At 36.0% G+C, this 18922-nt stretch overlaps 1 protein-coding gene across 1 annotated transcript; it reads left to right on the forward strand.

Annotated features, from left to right (window-relative positions):
- Window positions 1-3158: 3158 nt before the first annotated feature.
- LOC110035798 (50S ribosomal protein L27, chloroplastic) lies at window positions 3159-17519 on the forward strand. Its single transcript, XM_020740088.1, has 3 exons — window positions 3159-3474; window positions 17080-17181; window positions 17283-17519. The coding sequence occupies exons 1-3, from the start codon at window positions 3199-3201 to the stop codon at window positions 17457-17459; spliced, it is 555 nt and encodes a 184-aa protein (XP_020595747.1). The 5' UTR covers window positions 3159-3198; the 3' UTR covers window positions 17460-17519.
- The last annotated feature ends 1403 nt before the right edge of the window (window positions 17520-18922 follow it).

The following is an 18922-nucleotide window of genomic DNA, read 5'->3' on the forward strand; positions in this document are numbered from 1 at the left end:
GAAATAAATAGAGATTCAAAACTCTTAAACTTGATTACTAGATGTTCTCATACATTTAGTTTTAACTTAAGTTATACTATTATATTTATTAAAACAAATTATAGAAGTTATAAGTTAATCTCTGCCATAAGTCATATTTTTATGTAGAAAAAAAGTCACTTGAGAACAAGTAAAATTTAAGTTTGAGAGATTTTGATACACCAAAATAATATACTATTTATGTATCCATTTTATGCTTATTTTAGTGATATTGCACTTTTAAAAAGGGTATTTTCATATTTTTTTGCAAGTATATCTATTTTAGCCATTTAGAGCAAAAAGTAGCAAACAAGAGAAAATTTGGAGCCAAAGTGGAGATTTCGTGATCCTGGCACCAGATTGGCACCATTTTCTCGAGAGCTAGTGTCAGAAGTACTAGAAACTAGCGCCAGAGGCGCTATTTTACAGAGAAGCAATGCCAGAATCTAGAGGCAACACGAACTTCATGAAGCGACGTCAGAGGCGCCAGAAGTGCCATAATCCAGAGAACAACACGAACTTTATTAGGCTGGCGTCAGAGGTGCCAAACTGGCGCCAGAAGCGTCAGAGAAGAATTAAGATGGAGTAAGTTGGTTCGTAACTATTTTTTAGCGGTTTTTTAAGGCTCCAAAAATTTCAAACTTCTAACTGAGTGGTTCAATGCATCTAGACACTTTGGAAGGTTCTTTAATGAAGAGATTTGTCTCTTAGATTAAGGAACTTATCACTTGGTGCAAAAAGTTGTGACTTTTGAGGGAAAAAATGGAGGAAATTTTGAATTCTTTTTGGGCCCTAATTAAAAAGGTGGAAATTTTAGAAAAGAGAGGGGGCGCAAGATAGAGATAATGGTTTTGGTGTGAGAGAGAAGTGGGAATTTTCTTCTAGATTATAAGAGGAGAAGGAAGGTGAGAGATTTCTTCTTCGTTACACTTCTAAGAGAGAATTGAGTGTGATTGTAAAAAGAGAAAGTGCTTAAAGGGAACTTCTACGAATTTGCTTGGGAAGGAGTGTGAGGTAAGTTGTGTTCTTTTCTTTTGTTGTTTTGTAAACTTGTTTTTATGTATGAAATTCATGTTTTATTGTATCTTTTTTATGAATTATGAGTAGTCTTCTTTATCTTTCTCCCTACAATGAAATATGTTTTTGTGAAGAATTAGTTTTGTTTTATAAGATTTTAAATGTTAATAAATTGAGATGATTTGAATTCTGATATTCAATTACTTTTCGATCTGACCAATTGAAAGGTTAAAATTTGTTGAAAAACATACGATCCGAAAGGGCCATGCTTTCTACAACAGGGTAAGAGTCACTTTCAATGGGTGAGAATGTAATTTATGAGGTTGTAATCTATGAGGTTGCGTGCAAATAAACTTAATAAGAGGTTGAGTAACATTCATGAGTGAGAATGTTATCCATGATGTTACGTGCAAATAAATAGATAAACATACTTTGATGGGTGCAGAATTGAAGATTTTAAGGTGACAGATTAAAATCCCCAATTTGGTCCAGTTGCTTGGAAACTAAGATGATATTGTTAACCCTTAGGCGAGGGAGAAGTGAGAGCTCTGGAGTGCCAGCCAATATCCTCTCAACTTTACCATGAATTTAGGGACCAAACTCTGGATTAGTCATTGTTTTTTATGCACTCTCAGAGGGTAAAAAATATGATTTCTCCTATTTGACACAATACAATTTCATATGTATTTTAAATGTTTTTAATTTATTCACATTTCATAAACTCATTATAAAGTGGAATGATGCTTTCTTAAATTTGAATTCTTCGTTTCAAAACTTTGTTTAGTCTTTATAATTTTACTTTTGAAGTTTAGCAATTAGTTTAATTAACTTAGTTCTTTCAACTGCATTTCATTTTGCGCACCTTAAATTTAATTTAAATTTGTTTTGCTTACCGAAGTTTTATAGTTTGAATATTGTGTTTGACATTATAACCATAAGAATTTTGAACTCCCTGTGGGATCGATATATAGGACTGCATTAGAGCATTTTATTACTTGAGCGATACGTATACTTGCATTATTATTACGGGTTTGACAACTTAGAGTTTTTAAAAGATAAAATTATTTATACTGAATTTATTTTTATTGGGATTGAACTGCATATTTACTATTAGTTCTAGCCGAACGCCTGCCATCAATCACCCTTAGTTTAAGCTTAACTTGACTAATTTTATCGAGTTAGAGTTCCAACTTAAGTCTATTAGTTTTAGTTAGTGTCATAATAAAATGAGAAATAAAAATGAGAAATAAAAATGAGAAATAAAAATTTAAGTTAGTGTCGTAATAAAATGAGAAATAAAAATGACCAATTAGAGAAGAAATGCTAAGAAATCATTTAATCCAAAAGACCAAATTTAATTTTTAAATATTTTAAATATTTTAAAGATAAAATCTTCATGTTTAATATATTTTAAATATATTTTATATCAATATTTTTCTTAAACGAGCCGACTCACGAGCTAACAAACCGAATTAGGGTTAGCTTGAGCTTGGCTTGTTAGCTCATCGAGCTTAGTTCTTGAGTCATTTATTGAGCCGAGCTTCAACAAGCTCACAAGTGTACTTGACTCACTCTCACCTACTTGAGAGATTTTGGGGAAGAGAAATATTGTTTTCCAAAGATAGAAAAATGTCAGTGGAGTGGTAAACTTGTAGCGTTAATAAAAAAAATTATTTGTCATGCTTGTAAATTTGAGGATCAGACCCAACTTTATTGAAAATAAAAGAGCGAGTTACAATAAGATTCATATTACACTCACTCAAAAAAGAAAGTTGACATACACAAATAGGCTCCACAACCAACTAAACTAAGAAAAAAACACAATCTAATTAGCTAACAAGAACATAACACGACCAGCAACATCAACAAAAACATGAAGAACCGAAGATCTAAAAGCCACCACTCACAGCAAGAAAGAAGACAAATAAAGATCCACCATCCAGCAAAAGGAAACAACTAATGAAAACATAGAACATTAAATAAAAGAGGTATTAGAGACAATTGAACTTAGAACTTAACTACCTAAACATTAAATATTCATCCAGAAATTAATGAATAAAATGTAAAAAAAAAAAGTTAAAATTTAATATATTTTTGGAATTCATTATCCGACCGAACCCAGCTGTGTGTTTCCAGCAGCGAGAGGGAAGAAGAGAGATAGACATGGCTAACGTGACTTTCAACTTGATCGGAACCTTTAAAAGCCTCTCGCTGTCGAGCTCGTTTCTTCGGGGAGATCGGAGGCAACTCAGCGCCGGCTGTGGTGCTGCCGTGTCACTTCCGGCGAGGTTGCCGATGACAATTGAGTCAGCTCACAAGAAAGGTGCGGGAAGCACGAAGAATGGGAGGGATTCGAGTGGGAAGAGGCTTGGCGTCAAGATTTACGGCGATCAGACTGCGAAGCCGGGGGCTATTATTGTGCGCCAATGCGGGACTAAGGTTAGTGGAGATTCCTCCGGCGGTTTGACCCTATGTTAGGGTTTTTAAGTAACGCGATTTGGATTTGGGGGTGTGAAAAGATTAGATTTTTTTGCTTTCAGTACTTCTTGGTGTGAAATGCTATAATAAACCAAGGGGCAATTTAGTTGCAGGTATTTGGATTTTAATTTTTTTTTTGAAATTTTTACGATTTTTGGTTGGTTATAGAATAAGTTGAGGATATTAGTTTTTGGTGTTTGGATTGCTGTAAAATAAACTCCTTATTTTGGCAGTTGGTGAGCGGTGTGGGCTGGCGCGGGCGGTGGCTGGGGAGGAATTTATTCAAAATTTACATATTTGATGATTTTGAAATTTATAAGAATATGAATTAAAAACTTTGCATTTATTTTTCTTTCAAACAAATGATCTAATTTTCAAGTTTATAGCATTTGGTCAAATTACCCCCAAGGTTACCTATAAACATCAATGCGTCAAAAATTATTTTAATCATGGATGAATACCAGAGCATTTGAACAAAGAACAATTCCAAATACTGATCATGAACATCCAAGCTTCGATTTTATCAAACTTATAATTGAACTTAGCATCTCAACATGACGAGCCCAACAACTCTAAACTTGGTACAACCCGTGGTCCAATCAAGCCCGGATCAAGCTGTTTAAGCAAACATCCAAGCTTCAATTTTATCAAACTTATAATTGAACTTAGCATCTCGACATGACGAGCCCGACAACTCTAAACTTGGTACAACTCGTGGTCCAATCAAGCCCGGATCAAGCTGTTTAAGCTCAATTGGAGGCTTTGAATGATCGATTGAATAATCAAATTGATTTCAAATCTTACAAGCTTATAATCAAATTGAGCATCTCGATGAAACAAATCTAACGAGCTAATTATCACTTAATTTTGTCATCATTAAGGCATTTAAATATTCATAAAATGTCATCCAATCAAGGGAATCCCTCTAGGCCGTCCGATGGAGTGTCCAGTGTGATGCAATATTTACGGATGATGTTACTACCAAAATCTATAAATAGAGTCTCGCTCTCTTAATGGAGTACTTGGACTTGGAAGAGAAAGGTGAAGGAGCTTCAAGCTCGTGAGGGTTCCTGAGCTCCACCACCGTCAGTTCACCCCTGACTAACTGTCGCCACTGGTAGACCACCATCGCTGCGCCTGACCACTGCTGTTGAGCCATCGTCGCTGCTAGATCACGGCTGCTTGACCACCTCCATTGAGCCGCCATCACTGTCAAACCATCATTGGCCTGCCATCGATGGTTTAGCAGCCCCAACCGGACAACGTCTGTCTAACCGCCAATGTTGCTGGACCACCAATACTTGCCACTGTAAATCTAATAGATAAAATTCAGGTGTTAGATATGTAAATACATAGGAATTGGGTGACACGTATGTAAATGCCGCCATTTTGTTTTATTTAGTGATGTAAGATTCATTCATCATTTTGGTGATTTACTAGCTTGTGGCAATTTTTTTTTGCTGTTGGGTTATTTAAAAAATCTTGCAAAGTGTAAATTCTGACATGAAGCATAGATCTCTAAACCTTATATGAGATGGAAATGAATTCTAAAATGGCTTGATTTGATTGAACTAGTGTTCAAGCATGCCCAAATTAACTTAATCGATGCCCATAAGGAAGTAGCATCAACTACTCTATTTAGGCATAAGCATAGGAAGGGAAAAAAATAAATGATTAGTATTATTTTCTTTGGTTATAATGTTGATTGCTATTGCTTAATGTGAGCCACACAGGTATGTAACTCAAGTTTTCCCCCCTAGATGAAGTGGATGATTTTGGTCAATTCATTTTACAAAATAGAGCTACATGGTAGTAATTGTCACTCAAAGCCATCATGCCTTTGTTGGATTCCTATTGGCCAATTTAGGATTCCCATGCTAAACTATGATAGCGATGATTGGGAAATTTGGACAATTTGTTATGCTAAAAATTTCTTGACTAGATTCTCACTTGAACTTGAGACTTTGCGAGGCTAGATGCTCTTTCATACCTATCATTTTGGCGAGCTCTTATTTGATTGCTCGACATGGCCTCATTTTGTTGCTAACTTGCCTTCTCATGCTATAAATAGAATGTTAGGTGCTGAGACCAAGTTTAGTAGCTGCCAATCGTGAGCTCAGTTCATAGCAGACTTTTAAGAATGATTGCTCCCAACTCAGGATTCATTTACTCTTAATTTTTAATGCAACTTAGCTTAAGTTGTATTCATATTCCATTTCTTAAAGCTACTTCCTTTAGAGGTAACAATAAATAGGGGAAGAAATCAATTGTTTCATGTATCCCACAGCAGGAAGCAACAAATAGAAGGGAGAGATAGAAAGGGAAGGGAATTCAAAAAGAGATTTTTGTTTTTTTGTTGGTGTGTTTTTTGGCTTCTTCATGAAGAAAAAAATGTTGATATTCCGATTCAAGGAAAAAAAAGAAGCTCTTAATCATAGGACAAAGTATTCTCGTTTAGACGCTTATAACGGAGAGGGGAAGAGAGTAATTTGAGCTACAAATTACTTTCTCCATATTTAGGTGACATTTTCACAACATATGATCATGTTTTGTCTTAGCTAGTCTAAATTGTATCTTTGATCATAGCTTCAAATTTGTATAAAGTTTAATTCTTTATTTATTTTTTAAGCTAGATTTGTGGATCTTTGTGCAATCATGAACACATGCTTACTTGCACCAAATCAAGTAAATTTTGGTGTTTTCTTTTGTGATGCTTGATCGTTTTTTGCAATTACTTTATAGTTTGTTATAATATTTCTTAACTTAAAATACTTTTTCTCCTAACCCAGCCATGTTCCTCTATTTTCACCAAGAAAAGTCTCATATTTGAGTGCTAGCTTGATACTATATGTTGATATTTGTATCTAATTTATGATCATATTTGTAAATAGAGCAAGTCTAGAAATTTATCTGTAAAAACATTGTAAGGCTCTATATAAGCTCACATCATTAATGAAATGAACGAAGTTTTTTATAGCAATTATTTCTTTAGGGTATTAAAGCCCTAACCCTAGCCGTCGCTATTGCTGCTCGATCCAACGAGTGGGATTGGTTCACGGAGATTCGAACTCCCATTTTTCCACTTCCTTCCGCTTTGTCCTACGAAGCAGCCACAACTAGAGCTAATTGGGACAACAACGATGGGGTCGCTACATGAAACCACGCTATACAATCACAATTAGAGCTAACTGGGACGACAACGACGGGATCGTAACGTAAACCCTCACGATACAATTATGATTAGAGCTAACTGAGAAGACAATGATGGAATAGTGGTGTGAACCCTTACTATACAATCACAATTAGAGCTAACTAGGGAGGCCACAACATGATCGCAGACCTAACAGGGAGGCCACGATGCAATTGTAGACTTGATCATAACGTACATACGCGAAGGGTAAAATTCACATGTGTTTTATATGATCTAGACTTAGATACTTGTGATTGAGTATGTCAGGAGATGGAGATGAAAATAGTGGAGGAGGTAAAAGATTGGAGCTTCAAGGGAAATTAGATTTTGAAGTTCTGAAGGTTTATGTCTGGCCAATACGGGGTGCTAGAGTCTTGATGAGAGCCATTGCATCAACACGTGCTCCAATACAGGTGAAGATATATTTCCCTCCTGCGGATCTGAAATTTGATGGACTGACCATGTATTTGAGTTGGTCACGTCGAATCAATGCTGCTCTAGTAGGGAAGAGACTAAAGGGATATCTGACGGAGGTCTAGTTAAAGAGTGACAGTGTTGAGGTCGATGAGTGGAGGACCATACATGTCTTTCTTTACACTTGGCTATTCAACTTGATGGTTTCATCGATTGCCTCATAATTACATGGTATTCGAAAAGTGAGGGACATCTGGGCGAAGCTGAAGAAGATCTATAATGGAGCTGAGAACCACATGAGGGTGTTTCAGATTCAGCCTGAGATAGAGACAGTGGTATAGAGTGATAGATCAATTCAGGAGCACTCCATAGTTCTGGAGTGACTCTGGGTAGAACTTTATCACTTCTCACCGGTGTTGAGCTGTGGAGATCCTAGGTGCAAGAAGGGGGAGATTTTTGCATAGATGAGGACAATGCAGTATTTGGCTCATCTGAACCCGACATTTGATCAGAGGAGATCAGTTCTCGTAGACCAAAAAACTATTCCTTCACTGGATGAGACCATGCTACGATGATACAGGAAGAGAGTTCATGAGGCTACACTCCAAGCCGAGTGGACTTCCAGGTACTCGATCAGACTTGTTTACCTCGAGCTCAGGTTTGACAGGTGTCCACGGGGTGACTCGCAAGTATTACAACTGTGGTGAAGTTAGTCATCTGAGCAAGACCCATCCTATGACACTTAAGGAGAGAGTTACAGGTGGACGTGGATAGTTTGGAGGCCGCGCTGGTCAAAGGGGTGGAAAAGAGAGCTACCGGGAAAATCTAATGGCAAAAGAGGATGAGGGAGAAATAGATGTGGGTTTGAACGATGGGGATCATGAGTTTTTGGAGATGTTGAAGAAGATGCAGAAAGTAGCTGTTGATAGGGCTGAGGGTGCATCCACATCATCGTCATCAAGTTTAATTTTGCTACTTATGCGCACTCTGACAAAGATACTCGTGATACATAGGCTCATGCCGATATTTCCATCACAATATCACCAGAATGGATATTAGAATCTGGTGCACTTTGACATGTGATAGATATTATTAGAGAGTTCTAGACTCACATAATAGTTCCAAAGAGCATCTAAATTGCTAATGTTATAGCCCAGCTTCTAGTTGTTAAATGTATAATGAGATGTATCGATTCCATGAGTTTATCCAATATTTTTCATCCATTATTTCCAGTGAACATTTTATTCATTAGTATCATTTTTATTCAACCAAATTGTGTTGTTTCATTTGACATTCTGAAGATGATCTTTCAAGATAAAGGGACGAGGTAGATACTTGGGACTAAAATATGATATAATGGACTCTGGTACTTGGATAGAAAGAGGATGGACTCAGCCTTGACATCCATGGTAGAGAGTGCTGGAGTAGGGGAATCTGGAAGGAGTGTGCAAGACGTGTTGTTGCTGCATCACAAACACATGAGACACTCTTATTTTAGTTTATTCAGTCGTTCGTATCAATCTTTGTATAAAAAAACAAAAACTTATATGTGAATGTTTGCGAGTTTGATAAGCTTACTAGGAGCTCTTTTATCAATTATGGGAAGATAATTTCTTATGTTTTTGCTTTGATATATCTGATGTGTGGAGACTTTGTTCTATTAGTTCGATGAGTGGTTATCGATATTTTTTTGACTTTTATTGATTATTTTTCTCAAGTTACTTGGTTATATCTGATGAAAAGTAAAGGTGATGTGTTTGTTTGCTTTAAAATTTTTCACAAGACAATCCAGACTTAGGGTCTGTTTGGGGCAAATTATAAGTGCGGCGACGTTTTTGAAAACACCGCCGTACCGTTTATTTTGCGCGTTTGGGGAGCTTTTTTGTAAACGACGTTTGAAAATAGGGTAAAACGCGATCGCGGGTATCGACCCGCGATCAACATTTCGAACGCCCGCTTTTACATGACTGCCCCTCCCTCGTGCTCTAATATTTGGCTTCAGACTCCTTATTCGCCACTTTGCTCCGCTCTGCCTCCTTTGGCTTCGGACTCCTTATTCGCCACTTTGCTCCGCTCTGCCTCCGCCTAAAGAAGTTTTTCGCCGAAGGAAGCTGCAAGCTCTGCTTTCGGCGAAGTTCCGATCTTCCTCTGCCGAAGGAAGCTTTCCGCCGAAGGCAGCTTGCTTCGCTCTGCCTTCGCCGAAGGCAGCTGCTCCGACCTTGGTAAGAAATCCCGATCTTCCCTCCTCTCATTCATCTCTTCTTCCCTCTTAAATTCTTTCTCTGAGATTCTTATCCCCCGATTTTTAGGTCTGCCCTATCTGTTTCCTTTAGCTCCGTTGTTCCTCCTCGGCAAGCTCCTTCTTCAACATTCTCAGAAGGTAAACATCTTCGATCACACATTTAAAGTCAAGGCAAGTGATGTGACGATGCGGGCTATCGTCATTGCTACTCACGTCACGACAAGCACATAGCTACCGACGACAATTCTACAGGTGCCCGCGGTGCGGACAAGGACCAGAAGACTGCAAATTCTTCAGGTGGGCCGACGGTGCAACTTTTTCTACGATATCCCAATTCGACATAGCTGCTAAGAGTTCGATAGTACACAACGGGAGAGCATCGCATGTGGTTCGAGTTCTTCCATTTCTACGATATCCCAATCGGACAGTTTTGCTCGGGGTTTTGAGGTATCGGAACCGGGCAACAATCATCGTGATGTGCTTTTACATTTTAAAGTCAATATTGACATATTTTTCCTTGTAGTTTTAACATGTTATTTTTTCTTTTTTTGGGTCATTATAATTTGTATTAGTGTGTGAATTTATGTTTCAATTTCATATATAATCTGTATTAGTGTGTGAATTTATGTTTCAATTTCATATATGTTTTTGTGTTTATTTGATGTAATCAGAACCTTTTGAGTTATATAAATGTTAGTCAACTCTTTTGCATTTTTATGTTGTGGCATTTGAGAAAATAATAAATTTTGCGACACTGTTTGGTTTTTAACTAGAAAAATTTGCAAATAAGCTGTTTATCAAAAGCACAAACCAAACAGCTAAACAACTTATTCAAAATAGGAGCAGAATGATCATTTTTTTAGAATAAGTTGTTTTTCATACGCACAAATAAAACAGTCATACAGTTTATTCGGATCAGCTGCTCATCAATAGATTATCAGAACCAGCTGTTTATCAGCAGAAGTTGGATAAGCTTCAGCTGCCTCACACAGAGCCTAATTATATAAGCTTGCTTAGTTAAGCCATGATAATGGGACAAAATATACTAACAAGGAGTTTGGGGAATAATTATCAGCCCCAGGGATTCCACATCAACTCACATGTCCATACACACTGGTACAAAACATAGTAGTAGAGGGGAAAAATAGACATCTTTAAGAGGTAGCCTGAAGAATGCTGATTACGATGAGTGCTCCAAAATACATGTGGAGGTAAGCAGTTTGATAGCTGCGCAATTGATCATTAGAATGCTCTCATGAGGGTTGGATTGAAAATCTCTTTGTCAGGTTTTGAAAGAAGAATAACGGGATCCTCCTATTGATATTTGACTGTGTATGTTTTGTGAATGACAACAATCATCGTTAAGGAACCTGGATCCCAGAGCGGTAAAATGTGTTTTCGTGAGTTATTTTGTTATCCAGAATTTGTTGTAATCCGATAGAGAAGAAACTGTTTGTGAGTATGAATTTGTCTTTTAGAGAACTGTAACTGTAATACTCCTTGGAAGTAACCTCACCTCTCAATAACTCACCAGATATTGGAGGTATGAGAAAAGAGGGGTGAGTAGTTATAGTGGGAGATTGGTGCATGTGGGAGTGATGTTTAGTTCTGTGATGTGGGATTAATCAATTGAGGAGCTTGGAAAATGAGGAGATTGATCCCGGAGATGGTGAAATTCAGGCTGAAGGGGAGCTGAGGGTGTGTACAAGGAGGAAGTAAAATGAGAGAACAATGCTTGCACTGCCACTTGTGTCAGTTAGTTCCTTGTCCCGGTCAACCCCAACTCTTGACACACCTATTCTATCCACCTCAGGCTCGAAATCTAAAGGAGAGAAAATTCCTCTTTCCAACCACATAACTTTAAGAAGGATCTCTCGGAACAATGCAAGACATCCTCCTAATCATTTTGGGTGAAAACATGACATTGCTCATTTTGTTCATATCCTAGAACATTCATTGCATCTTGGATATTGTCTTTATTCTCAAGTGTTGGTAGGTAGCTAAGGAAAATCCAAAGTGAAAAGCGACAATGCGGGTTTTCGATAAAAATCTAACATGGGAGATATTGCCACCACAAGCGTGGAAAATAACAATTGGGTGCAAGTGGATCTTCATAGTGAAACAAAATCTAGAAGAGAATGTGGGGCATAATAAAGCATGATTGGTAGCGAAATGGTACAGTCAGACGTATGACATTGACTATGACGAAACCTTTACACGAATAACGAAGATGAGCATAGTGAGGACGCTGATTTCTTTGATAGTGAATGGTGGGTGGATGTTACATCAACTCGATGTGATGAATGTGTTTCTTCATGGTGAGTTACTAAAGGAGGTGCATATGGAGATACTGTCAGGATTCAGTACCTACCAGACAGTGGGAAGTGTGAGTCGGCTTAGGAAGTCACATTATGGCTTGAAGAAATTTTCTTGATCCTGGTCTGACAAATTTAGAAAGGCTATTGTGGGCAGGTGATATCAACATATAAATACCGACCATCGGATATTCTTTCGACAATATGGAGGTTACACCACTATGCTTGCTCTGTATGTTGATGATATGATTATTACTGGTGATGATGTGACAGAGATTGCTTGGCTAAAGGTATGATTGGGCAAATAATTGGAGGCGAAGGATCTTGGACAACGCAGATACTTTCTTTGGATTGAGATGACTAATGGAATAGAGGAGATGATCTTGTCTCATAGGAAGTATGTACTAGATCTCCTCACGCAAACGGACATATTGCGATGCAGACATGCAGTCTCGCCAATTAATTAGAAGGTCAAGCTGAGTGTAGAGGCATGAGTATCTGTTGATCGCGAGAGGTACTAGAGATTGTTGGGTTGACTGATCTATCTGATCACAATAGTCCCGATATCTCATTTGCAGTGAATGTGGTGAGCCGCTACGTATATGATGCAAGGAAGGGCCATATGAATGCTATGTATCTGATTTTGAAGTATCTGAAGAGTGCACCAGGGAAGGGGCTGATCTTCAGAAAATGGGCATTTAGGTATTGAGGGCTATTATGACTCTGACTTTGCGAGTTATGCTAATGTTGAGATTTTATCTAATATATGGTCTTGTTTGTAATGAGAGAAAGTCTGTGGATGTTTTTATAAAAATATTATAAGGCTCTATATAAGCCCAAGTTATTAATGAAATGAACAAAATTTTTGATAGCAATTATTTCTTTACTATCACTATCATCTCATCAATGTATTCCTTGCTGGCTGATTGTGATAATTGGACCCAAAGCTTTATGCCTGTTGGTTTTCTCATTTCTTCATTTTTTATGTCTAAAATTTTGGACTTTCTCATCTGCTTGTGCTTTTGGACATTATTGAGCTAAGATAGTTATTTCTCTCCTAATCAGTATGGACCTTTTTGGTACCCAATGATTTAGTACTTCTATGTAGAATCCTTCCACTTCTATTACTTAGTAATTGTAACTCTGCAACTATTTGAGCTTGGGAACTTAAACATCCCTTACCCGAACACTTATGATTTATTGCTATTGAATCTAAACCATGAAGCTAGGACCAATAAAATTACTAACAAACATATCAAGGGCATTAATTACTAGCCTTAATTTATAATAGTAAGGGATTGAATCATGATAAAGTCATTTTAGTGGTGATAAGAAGGTTTTAGCAAATGTTATTGTGAACAGGTAGGACAAGATTAGAAGGCTTGTGGTGTAGGTAGGCATGAACAATTTCTTAATGCAAAACACTGTATTTGATATTTGGAAAGTACAACAGTTGCATTAAGGGACTGTCTAGGACGGATTTAAGTGGGGTTTAACATAAATTTGAAAAATAGAGAAAAAGAGCAAATTTTAAATCCTGGATTTATTAAATTCAATTTCTTCTTAGTCTCTTAATTTTGTCTTAAAACCTATATTCCGGATTTAAAAGATTTGCTAATGCTGTACCAAACAGCCCTTCAGATATCATTACTGCAAACAATCATCGTCACATTTACGACAGTATGTTCAATGCATGCAAGTGCTTATGCAAACATGAAGGAAACACAGTAGCAACATGAGAATGAGTCGACAAAAATTGATACAAGTTATATGTAATTAGGAGAAATTTTCAGCCTAATTTGGTATGAATTGTGAGCTGGTTAGAATTGGGCTTAAGTCATAATTTTGAGGTTTACAATGAACTCCTCCTGTGCCTTAGGCAGTGGTTCTAGCCATAGCATTTTCATATGGAAACTAGTACATTTCATGGTGGTCATTCTCTATCTTAATGGCATCAAATAATAGTGCAATAAACTAAAGAATTGGATCTCTAAATTATCTCTTGCTCTGACTAGTCATATGATAAGCTTTATCTGGAATCTATGGATCATATAAATTCACTTTTGGAAATATTCAAGTCCTCTGGTTGAATCTCAGGTAAACTAGCAAAGTTTATTAGGCTAAATTGTAAAAACAGTTTTTTTTTTGTTGTAAATTTATAACAAGAGTAACAAATTTGTAATTGTTCGAGTTGAAATCGAGGAAGTTGGGAAGATTAGTCCTGGGCTTTATGAAATATTTATTTTTTCTGTGAAAAGTTGTTTTTTTTTTTTGATGTTTTAGGAATGCTATATAAGATTGAAATTGAAAAGTTATAGGAAGCTCTTAGGATGCTACTTTAGAAAAGTGTGGAGACGTTGGGTTGTGCTTATTGTTATAAAAGGAATAAAACTATGCTTGCCATGAATGGAAGATTTTTTTTGTCTGTGTTGAGTCGGTGCCATTTGAGGTTTTAGATTAATATGGGGCCCATGCATGACATATCATGATCTTTAATGAAATTGGCTATGAGGATGTCCTAATTTTGAACTTTGAATGAGGGTTATTAGGGTTAATTTTGACTTAGAGGAGGGTTGTTTTGGGATTTGTTGCAAGTGGATGGTTTTGATTATGTCTGAGTTAGTGGGGTTGGTGCAACCAGAAACCAATAAATTTTGTTTTGAAATGGATAAGGAGATTTATTGTGATATTATCAGAATGAGTGGGGCGTTTATGAGGAAGGTAATGTGGTGTAGAGGAACGGATAAAATGTGTGAGTTGTGAATATAAAGAAAAATAATGAAAAGCTTAAGAATAAATCATTTTAAGACTAAGATAGGAGAGAGATACATGACACTTTTTACTTGAGGGAGGCAGATAGGAGAGAGATACCCTGCATGCCTTCATAATCCATTTATATATTGTGGGCATGATTTTGCTAGCCCTACTGAATAATTGTGGAAGATTACTTCAGAGTAAGGTTGATTGTAATGTAATGTGAAACAATTAGTGTACTTCAGGTAATTGAATGGCTCATGTCACATGGATATTACTTAGTATTATGTTTTTCAGTAATCTTCATATGAATAATAATCACAAATTGATTTGTTGTATTTTATATCAAATATCAAAAGGTAAAGTATGATGAACTTCTACTCAATTTTAGAAACTAAGATCAAGAGATGTTTTATTAGCATGTTTTTTATGAATATCTTTGCTTTTTGTACCCTTGAATATTTTTATTAGAAGATAAATCTACTATTTATGATTGAGCTTAGTAAGATAAAAATAATTAATGGTCTGTTTCAGACAACTTTCTATTTGTGTTGCGTTTCAAATCGTCACCTCAGTTTGGTTTGGAGAACTAGTTTCTTATTTTTTCTAGAAATTGCTATGGTGGGAAAATGTTTTTTATAACTAAATCTATTAAAGTGTGGCAGTTGTAAGTATGCTATTGTCAAACTTTTTAAAAAAATATATATTTATAATTACCACTGTAACTTTTTAAAAAGTTCATTTCACCGTCACAGTTTTATAACCACCTTTACAAGAAAGATACAATCGCCCCAAATAAACCCTAAATAAATTAAAATAGGAACAATCTTGCAATTGCTTAACGCTACACACAATGAAGCATGAAGCATTATGATCTGCTCACATTGCCATTCTTCGCTTCAAATGCATGCTTCGAAGTATGCTTTTGACAACACTACAAGCATTAAGTATTGCCATTTTAGATAAAGTTCCTCAATAATTAGAAGTTTGGTACATGCAGACACCAGAAAAAATTGGAATTCTGCAATTATGTGCTTTTGCTAGGATGTAATAGGAATGTGCTTTCTAGGAAAAAACGAAAATATTAAAAGATCTTCAGAGGAAAGTAAATGCTTGAAGTTTGGTGCTATATACTGCCTAGTTTTATGGGAGAGACTCTCAGTTGATTTTATATTGGGACACTTACTTACCTACTACTCCATTCTTATGAATTTACATAACACACACTTAAATATTAATTTTTACGTTCATTCCACCTAAATTTTCATATCACATAGAAAATACCACCATTTCAACTTTTAAAAAAAAGTGAAATACACATTCTTATGCATGGGTAAAATTTGAAGTATAGGTGCTAGATTTGTAAATACATAAGAATTGAGTGGTATGTATAAATCTTCCTTTTATATTTTTCACTCTTTCGGGGTGCTATTTGAAATGACGAATAGATGGCCTTAATCATTTCACCAAGATTTTTTATTGTATATTGCTTATGTATTAGTCCAATATTTTAGCAGAGAATGGATTTCATTTCTGATTGTTGATTAAATCACTACTACACTAATTGTGAAGCTTGTTTATGATATATGTGTGTGTGTGTCTGGGTCGTGTTGGAGACACGATCGGCGCATATGCACCGGGATGTGAGTGCTCAAAAGCCCACTTGGACGTTGCTCACGAGAAGGCGCCAGCCTATGGCGCATATGCGCTCACATATGTGGGCATGGACAGTAGAAAGGGCGCCTCTCATAAGAGTGGCGCTTAGGCGCCAAGTCCGGGCTCGTATGCGGCCGAAGCAGTTTGCACGGGATCTTTTGGTTGAAGGCTGAATTTCAGCGCCGTAACTAGTAGTTCCTGCACGAGGTTTCTTCGACAAGTTTCTTGTGAAGGAGATAAGTGTCAGAGTGGAGGATTTTTGTGATCTCAACATGCATTTCTCATGTTGGATCAGAGCAGGAAGAGTTTAGAGCGAGGGCTTGTAAGTTTCCTTGAAAGAAGAGAATAAATTGAGTGTGCTCTCTGTACAACTTTCTGATTCATAGTGAAATTTTTCTGGTGGCGTGACTTCGTGTTTTTTTCCCGTTCTCAGGTTTTTTCCACAGTAAATTCTGGTGTTCTTTTCCGTTTTGTTTTGTTGTGCTTCTATTCCTAAATTTGTTCCAATTTTCCTTGAATCTATGCAATTTTATTCCGTGGTGTGGTTTAGATTTCTAATGGAGTCTTAAGCCCCTAAGAATTTTTGGGAAGGACATTATTTGGAGAGTTCTGTTTTCTCCCAACAGGTCGGGATAAGACTATATATGCTGATTGTATAGCATTTTACTCTTGGGGCATTTACATACATACCACAAAATTTTTATGCATTTACATATCTAACATCTAAAGTTTTATATTTACATTTACAAGGCTCAAATCGTACATAAAAATATCATTATTTTTAACTTTTTAGAAGTGAAATACACCTTTACATGAATAGGTTGGTGACGCCAAAGTGTTATAAAAGTTAATATGAAAGTTTGATTGTTAGATACGTAAAAATACATGAGAATTTCATGGTATGTATGCTAATCTCCTTTTAATTCTTGTAAGCGCAGCAATACTCATAAAATTGCTCATCCATAACTCAATATTCAACTTGAACAAATTTACAGTTCCACCCTGGAAAGAATGTTGGCTTGGGGAAGGACTTCACCATCTTCTCACTAATCGATGGAGTAGTAAAATTTGAAAAGTTTGGACCTGATAGAAAAAAGGTAAACTCAGTCTCATCTTCATAAAATATTACCATCTGTTTTTACACAGAAATATGGCATCAATATTACATTTTACATTATTATTTTTTTTTAATTTACAGATCAGTGTTTACCCAAGAGTGGAACAGCCTGAGAACCCGAACAGCTTCAGAGCTAGAAGAAGAGACTACTTTCGGCTGCAGCGTGAGCGCAAGAAGGCTTGGAAGGAAGGTGTTCTTCCTCCACAACTGGTACTGGCTTCTTCTGAATCCGTTTCTGAAACTTCTACTATTTTCTAAGAGATTTATTATTTGCATTTTCTATTTAATTCTGCTTTTTTGAAAAACTTGAATTTGTTATTGTTGAAGATTCTTAATGAATATATAAATTTCTTTGTCCTGTAAATAAAAAAAAAAACTGTCTAATGAGGGAAAATATATGTTTATTCGTTCGAGCATTTACATGCATGCCACACAATTCTTATCTATTTATATATCTAACACTAAAACTTTCATATTAACATTGCATAAAAAATATCATCATTATATATTTTCTAAAAGATAAAATGCATCTTTTCATGTATAGGTTTTTAACACCAAAGTGTTATAAATGCAAATATGAAAGTTATGGTGTTAGATATGTAAATCTATAAGACTTGTGTGGTATGTATGCAAATTCTCTATTATTATCTTCATGCTTTCATTGCACGAAGAGTGAATGCTAGATAAAAATCATTTGTTCTTTGATGTTATGCTTTTGTAGTTGCTATGTGTGAAAGTATTATGAACTTAACAAAATAATGTATGATGTGGTCTTAATTACACAATGTGGTTTGATTTTTAGATGTTGATGGGATGACAAATACTCAATGTAAGCTAATTTAGTGGATAACATGGTTGACAAAGACATCGGCCTAAATTGGCTTTAGTCAAAATGAAATTATTAATTAAGAAGAAAATTTGGACTTATTTAAGATGGCTTATTGATTAACTTGGAAGGATATAACAATATTTATCTTTTTCCAAGGCCAAATCATCCTTCTATAATTTTTTTTAGAAGCCTGACGTTTTAAAATTTCAAGTTGTTTTGTTTTTATTAAGGTCTTTGAATGCATTTTTAGTTCATTATTCACTTTGGTTCTAAAGATCAGTTAAAAAATGAATAATTTTTTGCTCAAAGTGTCTTCAATAATTTTCAGGGATCGGCTTTAAGCCCATATCTTTTTGCTTTAGTTATGGATGGTCTTATTGGACATCTACAGGAGGATGTACCTTGGTGTATGCTTTTTGCTGATGATATCTTTCTCGTGGATAAAACGAGAGAAAAAGCCCAAGAAAACTTGAATTATGGAGGTAAACATTGGAGTCTAAAGGCCTTCATTTAAGTAGAACTAAAACTGAGTACATGGAATGTAATTTTAGTAGTGGTAGCTTTAGTGAGAGAAGTATGACTTTGGGTGATCAAATTATTAAAAGGTGTGAACGATTTAGATATCTTGGGTCTGTTGTTCAAAGCGATGGTGATATAGATAGGATGTTAATAGTAGGATTCAAGTTGGTTGGTTGAAGTGGAGGAATGTTTCGGGCCTTTTGCGTGTTAGAAAAGTACCGCTTAGAATGAAAGGAAAATTTTATAAGATGGTGGTGAGAACTGCAACGCTCTATGACACTAAATGTCTAAATGTTGGCCTTTAGCATAATAACAAGTCAAGTGTTGCTGAGATGAGAATGATTAGGTGGATGAGTGGCTTTACACTTAGAGA

The sequence above is a fragment of the Phalaenopsis equestris genome, unplaced genomic scaffold (assembly GCF_001263595.1).
Source record: "Phalaenopsis equestris unplaced genomic scaffold, ASM126359v1 Scaffold199982, whole genome shotgun sequence".
NCBI classification, from domain to species: Eukaryota; Viridiplantae; Streptophyta; class Magnoliopsida; order Asparagales; family Orchidaceae; genus Phalaenopsis; species Phalaenopsis equestris.

What these genes read in the sequence shown, in the direction of transcription:
- LOC110035798 (XM_020740088.1), top strand. Translation starts at nt 3,199, where the DNA reads ATGGCTAACGTGACTTTCAACTTGATCGGAACCTTTAAAAGCCTCTCG. An exon ending in TGCGCCAATGCGGGACTAAG is followed by an intron (nt 3,475 to 17,079) that starts GTTAGTGGAGAT and finishes ACAAATTTACAG; the next exon opens with TTCCACCCTGGAAAGAATGT. An exon ending in TTGGACCTGATAGAAAAAAG is followed by an intron (nt 17,182 to 17,282) that starts GTAAACTCAGTC and finishes TTTAATTTACAG; the next exon opens with ATCAGTGTTTACCCAAGAGT.